Source organism: Pleurodeles waltl, chromosome 9 (assembly GCF_031143425.1).
Source record: "Pleurodeles waltl isolate 20211129_DDA chromosome 9, aPleWal1.hap1.20221129, whole genome shotgun sequence".
In the NCBI taxonomy this organism is placed as follows: Eukaryota; Metazoa; Chordata; class Amphibia; order Caudata; family Salamandridae; genus Pleurodeles; species Pleurodeles waltl.
Window position 1 is genome coordinate 407,188,131 of NC_090448.1, and position 18,044 is coordinate 407,206,174.

At 44.8% G+C, this 18,044-nt stretch overlaps 1 protein-coding gene across 1 annotated transcript in view; it reads left to right on the forward strand.

Moving 5' to 3' along the window:
* LOC138259410 (girdin-like) overlaps positions 1 to 18,044 on the forward strand; it is a 632,998-nt gene that overhangs the window by 577,736 nt on the left and 37,218 nt on the right. The window contains exons 25-26 of the mRNA XM_069207157.1: positions 13,947 to 14,107; positions 16,985 to 17,275. Coding sequence (XP_069063258.1) covers positions 13,947 to 14,107; positions 16,985 to 17,275 — 452 coding nt within the window. The remainder of the gene's footprint in view (positions 1 to 13,946; positions 14,108 to 16,984; positions 17,276 to 18,044) is intronic.

Genomic DNA, 18,044 nt, shown 5'->3' on the forward strand with positions numbered 1-18,044 from the left:
TTAGGTTGAGGTGGAACTTTCAGCTGCACTAATGTCATATACTTAATTCCTTGAGTTTTGAGGAAGCTGTGCCAAGACTGGACCCAAGTCATTTTCATCACCTCGGATTGGCTGAGAAGGATGTGTTTCGCAGACCTGCACATCTCCTTGAGTCCCCTGCTCCATCTTCCACTCAGGGCGGACCTTCTCTCCAAATCAGAGGGATAGGCTATGCTTCCAAAGGCCAGAACCTCTACCTTCATGCCTGGAGATTGAGCAGGGACATCTGACTTCCATCCAGCTACCACTAGAAGTGGTAGATATTTTTTCTGTTTGCGTCACTCGACCAAGACAATGTACTCCACAAGGTGGAACCGGTTTTTCACTTGGTGTGCTAGGAACAATGTAGATCTAATTAAAACCCTTTTGTCCAACATCCTTAGGTTCACTTTACAGCAATCACAGCATATGGCTGTGGGAACTGCTAAATGATACCTTGCAGCGTTGTCCCTTTTTTTTCTGCCTTCCTGCCCGGTCATCCCTATTTAAATTGCCCACTGTTTTGCATCTCTGAAAGGGCTTACAAACTTGTTACCTACAACTCCATTTGTCTTGCCTCAGTGGGATTTTAATTTGGTTTTGCCTTTTCTGATGAGGTCTCTGTTTGAGCACTATCACAGTTGCCAGTTGAGGTTATTGCCTATTTAAACTGTATTTTTCTAGATGCCATAACTTCAGTAAGCCAAGTCAGCGAATTGCAAATGCTGAATGTTCATCCTCCTTTTACTTTTGTTTTCTATGACAAGTTAATCCTTCAGACCAGAACTGCTTTCTTACACAAGGTCATGACCCTGTTCTATTTGGACCATTCCATCACCTGACCTTCCTTCCTTTTCCACCCTTTACATCCAACCATGGAAGAGAGGCTGCACCGGATGGATCCAAAAAAGACGGTAGGTTTTTGCATTCACCACACCAAGAATTTCAGAACGGATGACTAGCTTTTCATGGGATATGCAGGCAATATGAACAGAAAGGCTCTATGGAAGAGAACCTTATCTAGGTGGATCCTTCTGTACATTAGGATGTGCTGTTCTCTGGCCCATAAAGATCCACACAAGGGCATTAGGGCTCATTCCACCACGGCCAAGTCATTCACCTCAGAATTGGCCAAGAGAGTCCCCTTGGCTGAAATCTGCAGAGCACAGTATGGTTGTCCCTTCTTTTTTATATATCTTTTGGTTTAACCCATGATACAACAAAGCAAACATGCAGAAGAACAGCAAACTTGTACGTGTGCACATAAGTATCATAAATTGAAGTGTTTCTAAGAGGGCGTAGATCAAACACATTTCGAGAATACAATATGATTACTACAGTATGGCTTCCAAAGTATATTGTGGTAAATAAACAATATAGGGGGGCAACAGAAGCTGTTCAGGATACTCCAGGAAACATAAGAAATTGATTGTGTGTCCCAAGGAGAAGTAAATATTGGGTAGGCTGGGTTGAGGCTATTATGAGGAGATTACCCACCCTAGGTATTGCAGATGGCAATCTGCCCTTAATGCAATTCGGAACAGATCAGCAGTTCTCCATATCGGAGATGAAATAACTCTGGTTGGCAGATGTATCGCCCCTCCAGGCTGTGGGCCATTAGGGATTGGGGACTATTCTTGTCGTTCAGGGTAGGTAATTGTCATTCCTAGCCTCTACATTATTAAGAATATATGTATCTCAACATCCCATCCCAGTCTTCAACAGGCCCCTGTTGTGTAATGCTTACAGTGTATTGGCTTCGGCTCGAGCCCACAACAACAGGGACCGCAGCCATTGCTTCATGTCCAGCGCCGTTGGGGCTTTCCATGCCATAGCAATCTGATGTTTGAAAAGGACAAAAACTCACTGTTGGGCATACCACGGAATGCTGATTCCTCGGCTGGAGCTCAGGCTTTGGAACACAAATGCTCCTTGGTGATGAACTTCCTACTTTACCACCTGCCGATTTGCAACAATGCTAGCTTGATCTCCTCTAATTGGATGGGTGCATCGAAATCAGTCCATTGGAGGAGAGTGAGGTGGGCATGATGAAGGCCTTGTAGGAATTTGAGTGTCCCATCTAGGGTAGAAACTGGTTCTGCATGGTAATAGTTCGGAACCACGGAAATAGAGGGCACGATAATAGTTCCAAACTTCGGTGTTAATCTCCCACTGTGTATTGAGCACCTGCCATCTCTACTCTTCAGTGCCCCTATCATGTGGGCTGATGATCTTCTTTGACCAACCAAGCAAGAAGCTTGCCCGCCTTGTCGCCCTCTGCATGAATCAAAGATAGACGTTGTCTATAATCGTGGAGGCAAAAGTGTACCTTCTCCTCTCTATATAGTTTACGCATGTCCTTGAGACGTGTGGCACCCTCCAGGTTACCCACTGCTTCCTGTTCCAACTCCTGTAAGCAGGGCTTCAAAGAGGCTGCTTCCTTGGTGAGAGTATGTTGAACACCCTACGAAGCAGACATACAGTGTCCTCTGACAACCACTTTATGAGCTTCCCATTCCATCGCTCTAGTGGGGGTGGGTAGCCCTTATTATTTGTAAAATATTGGAGTATGCAATGGGATAAATCTGACCTGAAGGGGGTGGAGGGTGAGGGGGGAGGGTCTTGTAGCGCTTTGGGCTGTAGCCACCAAGTAGGAATGGGTCTTCCCCATTGTAGTTCAACCTGTAACGGGCAGTGGTCTGTCAAGGTGCAAGCTAGATATCTTGCTCGGGTAATAGAGGTGATCAGTTCATCCGTACCAAGTATTAAGTCTACCCGTGTATGTAGGTTATAAATTGGTGAAAAAAAGGAGAATTCCCAGACCATTGGGTGGTTTGTGCACCATATGTCGTGGAGGTGTTGGGGCTCCAAACAAGTTCTAAGGTGTTAGGATAATTTGATGCAGGGAGCAGAGCACAAAGGGGGTATAGATTGGTCAAGGGCAATAGCTACCACACAATTAAAATTCCCCCACCCCCTAAACTAGGGGTTTGTGGGTCGGTTAATAGTGCTGGAGAAAGGCCTTAAAAAAACTCAGACTGATTGGAATTTGGAGTGTAAAGACCCACCTGTGCGAGCGGTGAGCTGTCGAGGTGACCCTCTACAAACACATATATGCCTAGTGGCTTAATATGGTACACCGCAGCAATCCCTATGAGCACTCCCCTGGCAAACACTGAGGATGTGGTACCGTAAACCTGGCCCCTCCATTTTGAGCACAATTTGCATACTTCAGTTATCATGAGATGGGATTCTTGTATTATAACAATGTGCGTATCGTAGCGCTTAAGATATGCGTGGGCCCTGTATTGCTTAATCCGTGTGGCTAAATCCTGTACATTCCATGTGATAGAATTATAGCATGGTATTCTGTTATCAACCGTGTCTGTCATAGATTAAGATGAAACCATGGAAATTGGGGGATGATCCCATTGCCCATCATCTAATTGGGACAACATACCAGCCAACCCCCTTGTGTAGGAGTAGATAAAATCCTCCATGTGAGCGTGCCCTCCGCAAGTAGGAGGGCATGCAGCAACAGTACAACACAACCGAAATCACAAAGTGCAAAAGATAAAAAACATTCATCTCTCCACCGGTCAGTTGACAAACCTGATACCGGCCATAGTACCCAAACACAAACAACAAAACATCGAAGCATAAGCAAAGTGAACTTGAATGACTTCCCTGCTGCTCAGACTGATAGATTCGCCATCAGATCTTGATGTGCACCACAGGTTACTCGGGGTATGCACATGTTCATAATGGGTATGATGTCAGGTAGACTATGGGCCTTAACACTCAGTTATTCTGTTATTTGCCTTATCTGAATTTGCCCCAATGCCCCCAAGTTGATGTGACTCTTCCTCACAATTTTACTAAGGGGTAGGGGACACTTGAAACTGGTTATTTGTCGTTTCCATGATTATATTCTGCACAGATCAAGAAATGAAAGAATATACAGTTAGCAACATAATTTGTTTTGTTGAGTGGGTATAATGAAACAGTCAAGTTGCTTGTAGAATTCTTTCAATCTTGTTTCTTTGTTTCAGAAACCACAGCCAACACATTTCACCCCATTGCTACACGCAGACCTGAGGCTCTTGCAAGGCTATTATCATGTTTGTGGTAGTATTTAGAGAGAGTTGAAAAAGGAGGAAACCTGCTAATCTGTCTAATCCAACCCAGGGTTTCTCTCAGCAGGGCTATGCCTACCAAAAAGCGGCATTCTGCCCAATTGCTGGTGGTGTTCGTCTGTAGATCAAATATTAGTGACTGCTGGTCCTCTATTGTGATGCAGTCTGGAAAGTCATCTTTCCAGACCACATCAGACTTCTAGTGACTTGGAAACAGCAAAAAACTAAGTGCCAGCACCCCTTACACCTTGGGATCATTCCTAGTGGATATGCCTTTTGATGGCTCCAGACTGTTTGGAAAAATGGCGGTTCCAGCTTTTAAGTGGGTCAAAGATAGGCGTGTTTTGGGACATTCTTTTCATCTTTCTCTCTGCTGACTACCACTTCTGTCTACAACACCAGAAATTAAGGGGTTTCCTCCCAGCACTTAGTTTGCAACCACAGGCAATAATCTCAACCGTTCATCCATTTTGGGGCGTCAGGTGGCATGGGGGTGGCAGAGGATAGGGCCATCAACAATATGTCAAGTCCTCCTCTTCCTCTTTCCTGTTGATACTGCCACCAAGCCACTCCCCCTTTAGGAGTCACCTGCAACCAATAGGGAGCACAGTCGTTTTATCTGCCCTGCTGGTAAGCAGTTACCTGTGGGGCTTGCAGGTTTTTTGTAAAGGTTATGCCCTTCCCTTTCTTTCATCTTCACCTCCATTTCTCCCTATTTCAATGGAGAGATTAGTAGACCATGCTTCCATCGTTATACAGGAGGTTCAGTCATTGCTGGCTAAAGGGACCATAGTGAGAGTCCTGGAGAAGGATAGTGGCTAAGGGTGCTACTCCTGTTATGGATTGGTACCCAAGACAGACAGCATACTCGGGGGGAGTGCGGCCATCCGCCTAGCAAGATGGCCACACTGTAAGAGTTCTGCCACCACAGCCATAATCCCCCAGATATCCAATATATTATCTTTCATCAGTAACACCCGGCCCATGTAGAGGTGGGCTAAAGCATACAGAGCTCTCTGGAGATAGAAAAATGAGGAGAGGCAGGACCTGTTTTGACTGCCTGGCGGGGGGCGAGATGTGTCAGATTCCTCAGTCAGCTGTGGCCTACCTGATGTGGTGTGGCCTTAGCTGTTGGTGTCCCACTATGAGAAGAGGCGGCCAAGGCCAGGAAGTGGGGCCCCACTGGACAGGAGATCAGGAGGGAGAAGGGAAGGTAGTGCAACATGAGGCGGTTCTTCTCAATTGAACGAGCACAGAGGGCCCCCTATCCCCTGCCACACCTCGGTGCACCACCACGCACAATCATTGCGCACATCTTCAATCATAGAGATCGGGACATAGACCTCCAGGCGGCAATATTGAGGGACGGCCTACCATTCGAGAATGCGACCGTAAGTCTCTTTCCGAATTTTATCCTGAGGGTGTAAAGACTATGAGGTAGTTTTGAGGAAGTAAAGCACTGCCTCAGGTACAGGGAACTGCAATTCATGATGTTCCTTCTGGGTAAATTGCAAGTGATAGCAGTAGGAAAAACGTGGCACTTCAACACACCATCTGGTTGACGGTTGAAAACAGGCGAGATGGAGAAGTGCCAGATTAAACATATAAGGAGAGCGACAGTCCAGGAAACTCACACACATTCAAGGAAATCTTATCACAAGAGATATGGCGCAAGGACCCCATGTTTAACGTGAGGCTTTCCTGCATGAGGAGGAGTGAGGAGAGAACCACGGTGCTGGATGGATGTATGATCTGTCCTTCGGGAGAGCTAGGTCCTAAAGTGATGACTTAAGACGCCTTGCTGCTGAGGAATCAGGACTCCTGACTTGAGCAAATATGGCAGCAACCAGTATTGCTGGGGGCCTAACATAAGGTAATGCAAGACTTTGATACTGGGTCACAGAAGAGAAGCACTATGAACTTATTTGGGGGGTAGTTTGTGCTTGGCAAGTGGCATGTCTGATGGCTAGACCTCTCAGTGTTTGGGAAGTTTGGGGACGACAGTCACTCTGCATATTAAAAGAGCAGGAAGTTGGGGTCCTGCTAAGCAGTGCGGTGGGGAGAGAGAAGTTCTGGCGGAGGTTTTAGGGTTATTCAGAGACAGCCAAGTAGATGGTACCCACTGCTCTTAGAGAACTCTGCCTTCCAGGAGACAGGCCCTAGAGGGGGTGCGTACCACTTAACCAAAGCCTAAGTGTGCATACCACTAAACCAAAAATACTTTCCTGGACTGTAAATGGTATGGTAAGGAAAATAAAGAGTGGAAAGATCACACTATCTTAAAAGACAGGGACTTGTAGCGATGATGCAGGATACCTATTTAAAAGGCAACTCCTGTAAGGCACTGGAGAGACAAGGATACAGAGTTCTGGCCCATACAGGCTTTAATTCTGACTAAAATGAAGTGATGCGCAAGGCCACTTTGCGGCCCGCACAGGTACCTGGGATGGGGAGGTGGTGGATTTCTATTCGCTATATGTGCTACCTAAATTGCATACCTCAACCTTGTGTGAGGTGAGCTTTTTGCTAATATTCCTGCCTCTGGGGGATACTGGTGTTGGGAGGGGCCTCAATTTGATGATGGATAAATGGACAGACAGACACACCAGGTAGGTAGGGACATAGGAAAGCCCCTTGGCGCAGTTTATGGCAACTATAGGGCTTTTGGATATTTGGAGGGGACTCCATCCCCTAGACAGACAATACACTTTTTATTCTGGTGGGCACCGTGCCTTTTCAAGGATCGATTATCTTTTGACAGAACACATGTACTGGGGGAGATTCACAGAAACGAAGCAAGGAGGGGGAAGGCTTTGGACCCTTGGTACCTAAAGGATAGGCAGATCAGGGACAGTTTTCCGAAAACTGTATTCCAGAGCTTGCATTACGGGCTGACAGGCAGGCGATGGGCAGTGCGGGGATACCTAGCAGCCCGATACAGACACCAACAGTGCAGTCGACTCCCACAACGTACACACACAATTGCAAGGGTCTGGACACAGGCCATGAATTACCTAGACTGGGGTAGAAACTGACTCAGGCTACACCACTATGAGTTAGTGATGCTCTGAGGGAGGTGGGCAGACTGGAATGCCTCAGCCCATGGGACATGATCAGTATATCCACACTGGGCAACATCTGTAATGCGCAGGGACTGAAGTCCCTGAAGGCGCTTAGCAGGAATATAGTTTGGTGGAAACTGAGGTGTTCCGTTACCTGAAAGGGTGGCACACCATAGCGACACATCATTAGTGGCGACACAATTGAAGACTCCTCACCCTGGAGGATAGAGTACTGGGGGAGCCGCTGACTAAGAAGGCAATCTCCCTAATATACAGGAAAGTGGTTGACAAAACTGAGGATTGACTGGGAAAAGAGATGCCAATCCCCTTCAAGATTGGGAGTGGGAAGAGGCACTCCAGGCCCAGAAAGTGATAGCTATAAGGGCTGGGTTCCATCTGATGCAGCTACGATTGTTACATAGGGCATACTATACCAGGGTGTTCCTCTATAAAATGGGGAGGGTGGGCTCCTCTGGGTGCAGCAGGGAATGCAGAAAGGTAGATTTCCTGAACAAAGTGTAGTCTTGTGAGAATACAGCCCTACTGGGTAGCAGTTGGACAGGTCCTCTATAGTGCAACTGGAACAAAAGTGGACAGTAACACCGATACTCAATTTGTGGGGGGGGGGGAACGAGGGTCTGTCGCAGGTTATCAAACTGCTGCTAATGGTGGGACTGGAAGTGGCTAAGAGGAACTTTGCCAGAAGCTGGGGGTCAGAAGAAGCACAGGACTTTCAAGCCTGGGATGAGGACATGGATTGGTGCATGATGGCAGAAAAACAGGTATATGCAGGACAAGGGGTGCCCCACAAAATGGAAGAAGGTATGGAGCCAATAGAGGAGGTTCAAGGGTTTAGATGTGTAGATTTAACCTGGACCAGAAGGGAGTATACAGACGCGCCTGTCCGTAGGAGGTGGTTGGTGAGGGAAGGTGAAGGTAATGTGGTTCAATTCCTATGTGTATGGGACACTTCTATGCTTGCAAAGGTGAGGGCAACAGTGACTTTTAAAGTTTTTTTGTTCACATGTTGCAAACTCAATAAAAATATTTTTTTTTAAAGAAAGAGGGAGGACTTGTGGCGATTTTGTACCTTTGACTCTTGAAAACCTTCTAGCAGAAGGGCAAACTCAAAATGCTCACTCTGATCCAGGTCCTGTTCTATCCTAGAACCTGGGGATTGAATGGTGTCCTTAGACTTGAAGATAGCATATTTTCATGTAACCATCCTACAATTCCAATTATGTGTCCTCCAGTGCTTTGTGTGGAAGGAACGTGTCCAGTTCACTGTCCTGCCCTTCGGCCACATCTTTGGCCTTGCCACAGTCCCCTGCCCCTCTTTGTCTGGTGTACACATATTCCTGTACCCTGCAAACTGTTAAATGCGGGCTCATCACAGTCAGTCCCGGACTTATTGTGGATGACTATCTTACTGCTGTTTTCCCCGGAGTTCTCCATCAACAGGCCAAATTCCCACCCTTGGCCAGCACAGAGGATTCCCTTTAGAGGGGCCATTCTGAACATTGGGGCGTTCAAAGATTCCCCTCTTCCTCTCCCCCCAGAGCGAGCATGGGACATTGAGGATATGATCATGATATTAAGGTTTTGTTCCTGTGTTCAGGCCTAGAGAGTCTGAGGCTTACTGCAGAGATTAATTTGATCTAAGCTTAATTGTTTACTAGACATTCATCAAGACAAACCACATCCTAGATCCCTCCCGGTCCAGATTGAGAAGCAACCACAGCACCGAAACCGCACTCCTAGCAGCCATAGATGACATCCATACCTTGTTGGACTATGGCAAAACAGCTGCCCTCATCCTCCTCGAACTCTCTGCTGCGTTTGACACCGTCTCCAACACTACCTTATGCACCAGACTACACAACACTGCCATCTGTGGCAAAGCCTTAGAATGGATCCGCTCCTTCTTCACCGGTCAACCCCAGAGAGTCAGGCTCCCACCTTTCACCTCAAAACCGATGGAAACCAGCTGTGGAGTTCCCCAGGGCTCCTCTCTGATCCTCACCCTCTCCAATGTCTACATGACCCTGCTTTCCAAGATCGTCAGACACTACGGGCTCAAGATCGTCTCATATGCTGACAACACACAGTTAATTCTTTCCCACACCAATGAACCATCAACAGTCAATAGCAACTTTCACAACGAAATGAAGGCAGCCACTGACTGGATGAAAGACAGCTGCCTCAAGCTCAACTCGGATAAGCGAGAGATTCACATCCTGGGCCCCACACCTACTGCCTCAGAAGACTCCTGAGGGCCCACTGCCCTTGGAACTGCCCCATCTCCCACCGACCACGCACGCAACCTCTGCATCATTCTTGACTTCTTGTCTGTGGCCCGCCAAGTCAACGTCATCTCATCGTCGTGCTTCCACACGTTCCGCCTGCTTCGGTAGAATTTTAAGTGGATCCCCATTGACGCGAGAAGAACAGTCACACATTCACTTGTCAGCAGCAAACTTGACTATGGCAACACACTATGCCAGCATTAACAGGAAACTTCAAACTAGACTTCAGAGAATAAAGAACGCCACGGCCAGACTCATCCTGGGCATCTCTCACCACAGCCACATCTCTGCCCACCTGAGAGACCTACACTGGCTCCCTGTCAACAAACGCATAACTTTCAAAATGCTTACACACTCTTACTAGGCCCCATACAACATCTGACCTGCCTACCTCAACCACCACCTCTCCTACGCACACCCTAGGCAACCCCGCAGTGCTCAACTACCCCTTGCCACCATCCCTAGGATCCGGAAGAACACGGCTGGAGGAAGATCCTTCTCCTAGCTCGCCGTGCAGACCTAGAACACGCTGGTGCTTCACCTCAGTCAGTCCCTCTGGCTGGCTCAGTTCAGGAAGGACCTCAAGACCTGGATTTTCAACTGATCCGTGTCCCCCCCACCAGCACCTTGAGACCCCCCCCCCCCGTTGATAAGCCACACTATACAAATATCTGATTGATTGGTTGATTGTTTGATTGATTATAAACTGTAACTTCTTTTCTGGATTTCAAAAAGTCCTCTTACTTTCTTCAAAGGCTTCTTTGATGCCAGTCCATGGGTTTAGATTGCATGAAAGCGCTCTACAATTCCAGTTCAGGTCAGTGGCGTAACATAAGCCCCTGCAGGCTCCTGTGGTGCAGGAGGGCCCGAGCTCCAGGGGGTCCCTTCAGCAAAAGTGGTAGGTGATGGTCCGGGGAGGGAGGGCCCCCTCTACCTACTTTGCAGGAGCGGCCCTCCAGTTTTGTTACACAACCGGTTCAGGTTCATAGTGAAATATCCAGTTACAACTGAGTCCAGAGTTTCAAACGTTTTTGACCCCATGCCTGAGACACAGGAAGCATGGAATTTTCCCCACTACACACAGGAGAAATGTCCAGTTACAGCTACTGTCTAACATCTGCCTTGAAGACCTTCTGCACTCTTGCACCACAGGACAAACATTCCACAGGGGAAGCAGACTCAATAGGCAGGACCCCTCTATCCTGGGGGAGTAAAAGTGCAGCATCCGTAGGACACAGAGCAGCCATTCAGCCACACAAATCAAAGACAGGGTTTGAGATATAGCCTCTCCACAGTCTCTTCCACATAGGTATGGGTCTTAGACAATCTATATTTTCTTCTTAGGATCAAGGAGCCTGTCTTCTCAGAATGGGTCAAGTAGAGGAATTTAAAGGGTAAGGCAGGTTTGTGATTGGTGAAGGTGAAGACTTCTGAATGAATCAGGCAAAAATGATTGTGCTTTCTCTGCCCAAAGTTTTCAGCAGTGACCCAGTTCCTTTTCAGGCATATAACTTCTGGCAAAAACTTTTAGAATCCCACAGAAAAGCAACAAGACAACAGCTCTGTAGCTGCCCGCTCACTTCCCATTTTCCTTGATCATCTCCCAAGGCAAGGCCTGTTGCTCCCACCACAGATTAAAGAAAATCTTCAAATTTCAAGTAATGTCTGGTCTTCCGTACATGCTTTGTGTGGCTTAACTGTTTTGTCAGTTTTCCTTCCAAAAGTCATAGTGCAGTGAGTGACATTCACAGGGAAATGCGACCTAAAAGCTAGTCGCAGCTCTGGAAATTGTAGATGGCTGCCACACCTCCAGGGGAGAGTAGGTGTGAGAATGAAGTGTGACCATCTGGAAACCTGACAGAAATGTGAATGACCTAATTGTTAAACACTGCATGTAAGTTACAGGCAGCCAAGTAATTCTGATGATTCCATTTTATATTTCATATTGGATCACCCTGGAAATTCGAGATTTATATGACAGTCATCACGGTAGTTAGTAATTTACATTATTTTCATAAATGGTAGTCTTAAAAGCTTGCTTTTAAAGCCTCTGCAGTAAAAGACTTTTTAAGCAAATGTTATGTTTGAGATGCAAGTGGGAAAAATATTTCCTTGACTGTTGTAAACCCTTAATTGCAATTTGTGCCACTGCTTAAACCTTTTGCACAACTTACAGTTCACCGTTAGCCAGGCACAGCGAACTGGAAACCTAAGTAATCGACATCCTTGGTTTGAGCTAAGGCACTTCCATTCCAGCAAAACCTTGTTCCCAGATTTTGTTTAGGGTCTACTTGTTTAGGGTTTTACATCCAGTAATTTTGTCTTAGCATTATTAGTACGTTTTGATTCAGTTCAAAGCTTTTAAACCCTACCAGGAGCATCTCGAAGCCGTTTTCTGTGTGTGAACATAAAACTACGTTGTCAGCATACAATGAAAGGGTAACTCGATTTGGGTCCAGTCTGGGGATGTGAAACGGCGTCCCTTTTAAGACAGTATCCCGTTTAAGACAGCATCCATGCCATTTATATAGCTATTAAAAGGGAAAGGGACTAGGCTGCAACCTTACGGAGCGCCATTTGTAATACCGAAATACTTAGGCTCATTTCCTCCCCAGCCATAACAAACGCATGCTACAGTATTTAAATATTAATAATTGGACATACTCAACTAGACCTGATTTTAACCTCATTTAGTCATGATGTTAGTCTGTCAGTGGGTGTTTATAATCATCAATTTTAAATCGAGGAATGCCAGGGTCTTTTTTTAAAGTGAACATATTCCACGATGATAAATTGGTGGCAGAAAGCTTGATCTACTGCTGTAAGTACCTTTAAAGAACCTGGCAGGTACTCTTGTCAAAATGATTTCATCATCAGCCCAATCTTATTGCGTCTGGATAACAAGTCTCCCAAAGATGTTCCCAAGGCAATCTAGAAATGGAATGAGGCGATAATTTCCTGGGTCTCGGGTGTAACCTTTTTTTGAATATTGAGACTATTTCAGCTCTTCATCATGACCCTGGTATATTGCCAGACGTAAAAATTACATATTTAATATAAAAAGAGAGGCAATCTATCAGGATCACTCTCATAGTTGCCTGCTGGCACTTTATCTCAGCCCGGCTCTTTTTCCTGCTTCGAGAGGACCAAGGCTCTTTTGACCTCTGAGAGGTTTAATAAATCTACTCCGGAAAGGGGTTTGAGATATGGAGTAATTGCTGAATTAGTCATGGTATCCGACTTGTATAATGCCTCAATATCCATAAAATGGTCCAAACCCCTGTTTCATGACCAAGGACAGACCATGATTATCCTTCTGTTATGCATGGTTGATTATGGTTTAATTTTGTTTTTAACCATGCCTTGACTGTCAATATTATTGTATCCCATCCCAGAAGTATATTTATAGTACTCGGTCAGAATGATCAGATGTTAAAACAAGCATTCACAAAGCCAGTTGCTTTAACTTTATGTAGCAAAGTTTTTATCAAGCTTTATTAAGATTCAACACTAGTGCGGCGTGACGATCAGTGGTTCACGCCTCCCCCAATTCATACAAAGAACCATAATGGAGGCAAAGCACGTACTTCACTTTTTTTACATTCAACTCATGAATTTTCTTCCTTTCACCCCTCTCCCCACCTTTCTCTCTTCTTCACTGCTGTATTACAAGAACCATATCATTCTTTCTTTACCTTGCATGCAGATATAGTTCTCTTACTACCTCATCTATCTACTGCAACCAATATGTTCCTCTGATTCTAAGGTATCACTTTACCTTATGTATGCCCTTTCCTTATGCTAGTTATGAAAGGGGATTTGCATTTGATAATTGGTATAAAGCAATTAAGGTACAATTTCAAGCACCATGTGCATTTGTCTTATTTTAATCTTATGCACTAGTCCACCAAGCATACGTCAAGTCACTCTTACTGCATATTTTGCACAATGGGAGGAACAGGTTGGTTCTTAACTCCATAACAAGTAAAATATTATTATTGCAAGACCAAAACACAGATCCACGCACAAAAATCAATGCTTTGTTTCCCTTGTACACATTGGGCAGCTTGATCTGTCCTCCATTTTTTGAAAGTTTAGTGTGTAATTCAACATTCTTTGGTATCATGAGATCCTAAAATAGCTGAAAATTAGTAACAAAGTCAAAGCTGTGCTGAACAGATTGCCCGAAAATATTTCTTGCCCACCACCTAAAAAATCTTTAAGATGGCACTGCTTAGTTATTTCCCCAAGGTCACTTTTTAAATGTTTGAATATGTTTTTTTCTTAATTGAACCAGCAGCTGGGAGGATTATGCAAGGTACCTTTAATAGACTCCAATGTACAAATTAATTTTGGGGGTTATCTCCTTTGTGTATGCCTCCTGCTTCCTATCAGAAATGTGTTTGCTGTTTCTTTCCATGTAGGAAAACTAACTGGATTGCTGACAAAATGAAGAAACTTATCAAGCCACGGAAGGAAGTGGGGCGTGACAGGTTCCGCGTCCCAGCCATGGAGCTGGGAAGCACAGATAATCTGGTGACACTGCTACAACATGAAGGCATGGAGCATGTACAGAGAGAAAGGGGTGAGTGGTTATCTGTATGACCTCATTTCTCTGGGAATTTTGCACATCTGCTACCTGTGTTGTATAAATTCCTGTGGGAGAGGGTAGAGGGCGTTGATTGCTGCTTATAGAACATTTTTCTCTGTGTGAAGGAAGCCTTGTTTGCAGTTCCTGCACTAGTTTTTGTGTGAAGTAATCTTGAACCGATTTGAATAAACCTTAGCAAACCCTTGTAAAACTGTTTTTTTCTAATTTTGGGTAGATCTTGTTCAATTGAGTACAGTAATAACTACCTATTCTGCATTCTGCAGTCCTTCATGGGTCTCTGTGACCCCTGTACATTGCTGAAAATGAAAAAAACGTTCTTCTTGGGAACCCATATAATGGAGGTTAAGGTATGGCAGTGGACATGGTGGAGAGTCACAAGAGGGGGACTCATCTCATAATGTTGTCTTGGGTTTGTAGATTAGAGCCGGATGAACTCAGGCAGTCATGGACAGTTAGTTGCAGGGCTCTTGCTTCTCTAGCAGCTCAGGACATGGAATTCTATAGGAGCTTATCTCTTTGTGTAGACCTTGATTACAATCCTTTGTTCAAAGTGTTGCATTTCTCATTCCACAAGATAACTAACTGCTACTGGCTTCATCCAGGGAAGTAAAACATAGCAAAGCGTCCCTACAACATCCTAATTGAATCCAAACCAACTACACAAACTTAACTTTACAGTGGTTTCTCAATAGACTACGTAAAGAAGAGAGGCTCAGGATGATAAGGAGTTGTTGGGACACAGCAACCCAGCCTACCATTAAACCTCAAAAAGCAGCCTACAATCTCGGAGTGTAATTACAGTAATACACATGTAGTATTTCTATAGCGCAAATCCAGCCAATAGCAGTGGAGCATTGTACAGGGTCAAAAACAAGCATAAAGTCACAAGCGGCAGTAGAGGTAGCTGATCTGTGAACTAATGCATTGTGATGTAGTGTTCTTTAAAGAGGCATGTCTTTAACTCTTTCCTAAATTGGAGTAGCATTAGGGCGGTCCTGATGGGTACTGGGATGTTGTTCCAGATCCGGATGCAAAGATGGAAAAGGACTGCTGCCCTATTTTTTCTATTTTTCAAATTATTAGTCTACTTTTTGAAGATGGTATGAGGTGGCAAGGGCACCAATGGAGTTTCATCAGGATAGGGGTGATGTGATCATATTTCTTCCACCTCTGGATAAGACGTGCTGCAGCTTGTAAGATACTGTTAAGTGGTACCAGTGTGGAGTCTAGAAGGCCATGGAGCTTATCACCATCCAGATGCAAGAGTACAAGGGCTTGAACAGCAATTCCAAATTTGCTTTCTGTATTAAATGATTACACTTTCTTTAGAAGACACAGCTAGTACCAAGTTCTCTTTATTGGCAGTGTGTTCCTTGAGGGTGATGTTGGTATCCAGGGTGAATCTAGATGTTGTGAGCCAATAAAGGTTGAGATTCAAAGCATCAAGTTTAGCTATTATTCCTTACATAAATTCATCAAAGGTGACCTCAACTGTAGGCGCCCCATCCCTCAGTCATATAAGCTCTACTCTTAAACAACTCTTATGCTCCGGAGGAGAATTGGAGGGGCAAGTCCAGGCAGACTATAGAGATTTGCAGAAGCCTCAATCAACAATATCCCTATGGGATTGTGTGTCGGAAAATCATTGTCAGACATAGTCTGACATAAATACCTTGTTCTATCTATGGTTTGAAAAAGTATTATCCCATTGAATGTATTTTTTCTAAGATTGACTTCATTTGGGCAGTATTTTTGTAAAAGGTATTTAGGATACGATACCAGTTGATATTTTGACAACGATATTCTGCTTCCATACACCAGGTGCACTTAAAAAGGCCTGGCCTCAGATCTTTACGTCAGCTGTTTTCAGCCATTAGTCATTTTGCACCATTGGCTGGTAATTTGACTGTGGCACATGATAGTACCAACTTCAGCGTACCTTCCTCTATAGTCCAATAGCAACATACATAAGCATGCAGAGCACCTGTGACTATGCACAGGAAACCATACAAGTCTTGTGAAAATGAGAAAAGGAAGTGCAAGATCAAATGTGGCTCCAATGCCAAGGACTATCCATCTTACACATTGTTGGAGTCCTCCTGTTTTAAAGCAGATCCCTTGCCTTTTTTGTGGGGGCATGCATCAGCTCTGAACCAACCTAACCCCCACCCCCACCCTCCCAGAAGTGCAGTGGAGTATGGCCCCAGGATTTAAGTGGTGAAATGACTGGCAGTCATAGCAGAATAAGAATTGAGCTGGTTGGTTGCTTAATGGAGTAGTGTATGAAGACCTGCACTTCTGGCCAAGTCTACAGAAGACAGATTTGAATTGATCATTAAAGTTAAGTAGGAAGTCCTGCCCATCTCCCAAAGATCCTTCCTGGCCCATTGTGATTGTGACATAAAGTGTTACCCTTGTGGCCTTTCACCTAACACTCTATGTAAGTCTGAAACAAATATATATTGAAGCTTACTACTATGTAATATTTTTCCTCACTATTTTTCTTCACTAGTTGGTAATAGTTTATTGCACACTTTTGTTTTAGCAGAGATTTTCCAGGAACTCTTACACAGCACAAGAATTCAGTGAAATTTGCTTGTGGAGAGAAAACAGGCTAAAAACAACACAATTTCAATGTCTGTTATGTAGCAGTGCCCAGTCGGGACACAACATTTTGTAACAATGCTGTATCCATGAAGTAGTTGTGTTGTGCCTAATTTGTGTGTGAAAGATGCTTGTGCTACCTATTGTAGTGCTATGCTGTACCCATGTATTCATTTGGTATTTGTGTAGACAATAAAATCTTCACACAGATTCTTGCATTTGATTCTTTCTGTACCTCTTTTCCAGGCACCAGGGGTGAACCCTTCAGTGCCCCCAGTTCTCCTGTCATTTTACGCCGGGCCAGCACTGCTGCCATCACCTTGGATCCACACCGCCTCCATGCCCATGTGCATACCCGCAAGCTCAGCTCTCGTTTGTCAGCTGCACATTCCTTCACCCCAGGCGACAAGGCTAGCGTACCTCGAGAGCGCTTCCGCCAGAGGCGGCAGGGCTGGTTCGATCGTTCAGGGGAGGAGGCAGCACCAGGTGTCCCCCGTCCAGTCAGCGGGGACAGTGGTGTCCTGGAGGAGGAAAGAGGTGAGGATCACATTTGAGGGTTGTATAGACATGACTTTTCACCTCACCCACATCCCTATTACTAATAATAATAATTACTGTGGCCAGTCTCTTGTAAGCCTTCTCTCCACTGTGTTTTGTGGTTCCTGTGTTTCCATCTGGGAAAGAGAACGGCCACTTGCCATGCCATGCCATAGAAGACCATTTCCCTTATTCTCTCCTGATTCCCAGTCTCATTCATAGATCCACCCCACTACCCTTTTGTAGGATTTCTCTCCAGCATGTTCTCTTGCACAAATTCATAACCCTGTTGTCAGGAAAAAGTTACTGAAATGTAGATGTTTGCATTAAAAGGATCATATGAATTTGAGGTGAATCACATACTAAAAACAGAAAAAGTAAATGTATTTTTCAGTCAGTGGTATCATCCTCAGAAAGCCCTTGAATCTAAATCAACAGTGCAGTAGTTTTGATAATTTATGAATAAGTGAAAAACATATGTTAGTAAATGTTTACTAAAGGTCTGAAACTCTTCTCTGCCTTTTGAGAGTTTGACCCAAATTCATATATTTTGAACACTTCTTGCATTTGTTGTATCAATTTCTGTTGTGTACCTAATGTTGGTAAAGTATTTTAAGGCCTTGACTCTGAATAGCTAGAGAGAATACCCAGGCTAGTAATTGTTACAGAAAAGTACCCCTTTCTTCTGAAATGGAAGGTGATGTCTGATGGGCTTACTGAGTTGCAGGAAGAGTAAGTGTGGAAATCTCTCAAAGCCTAGCATAAGTGC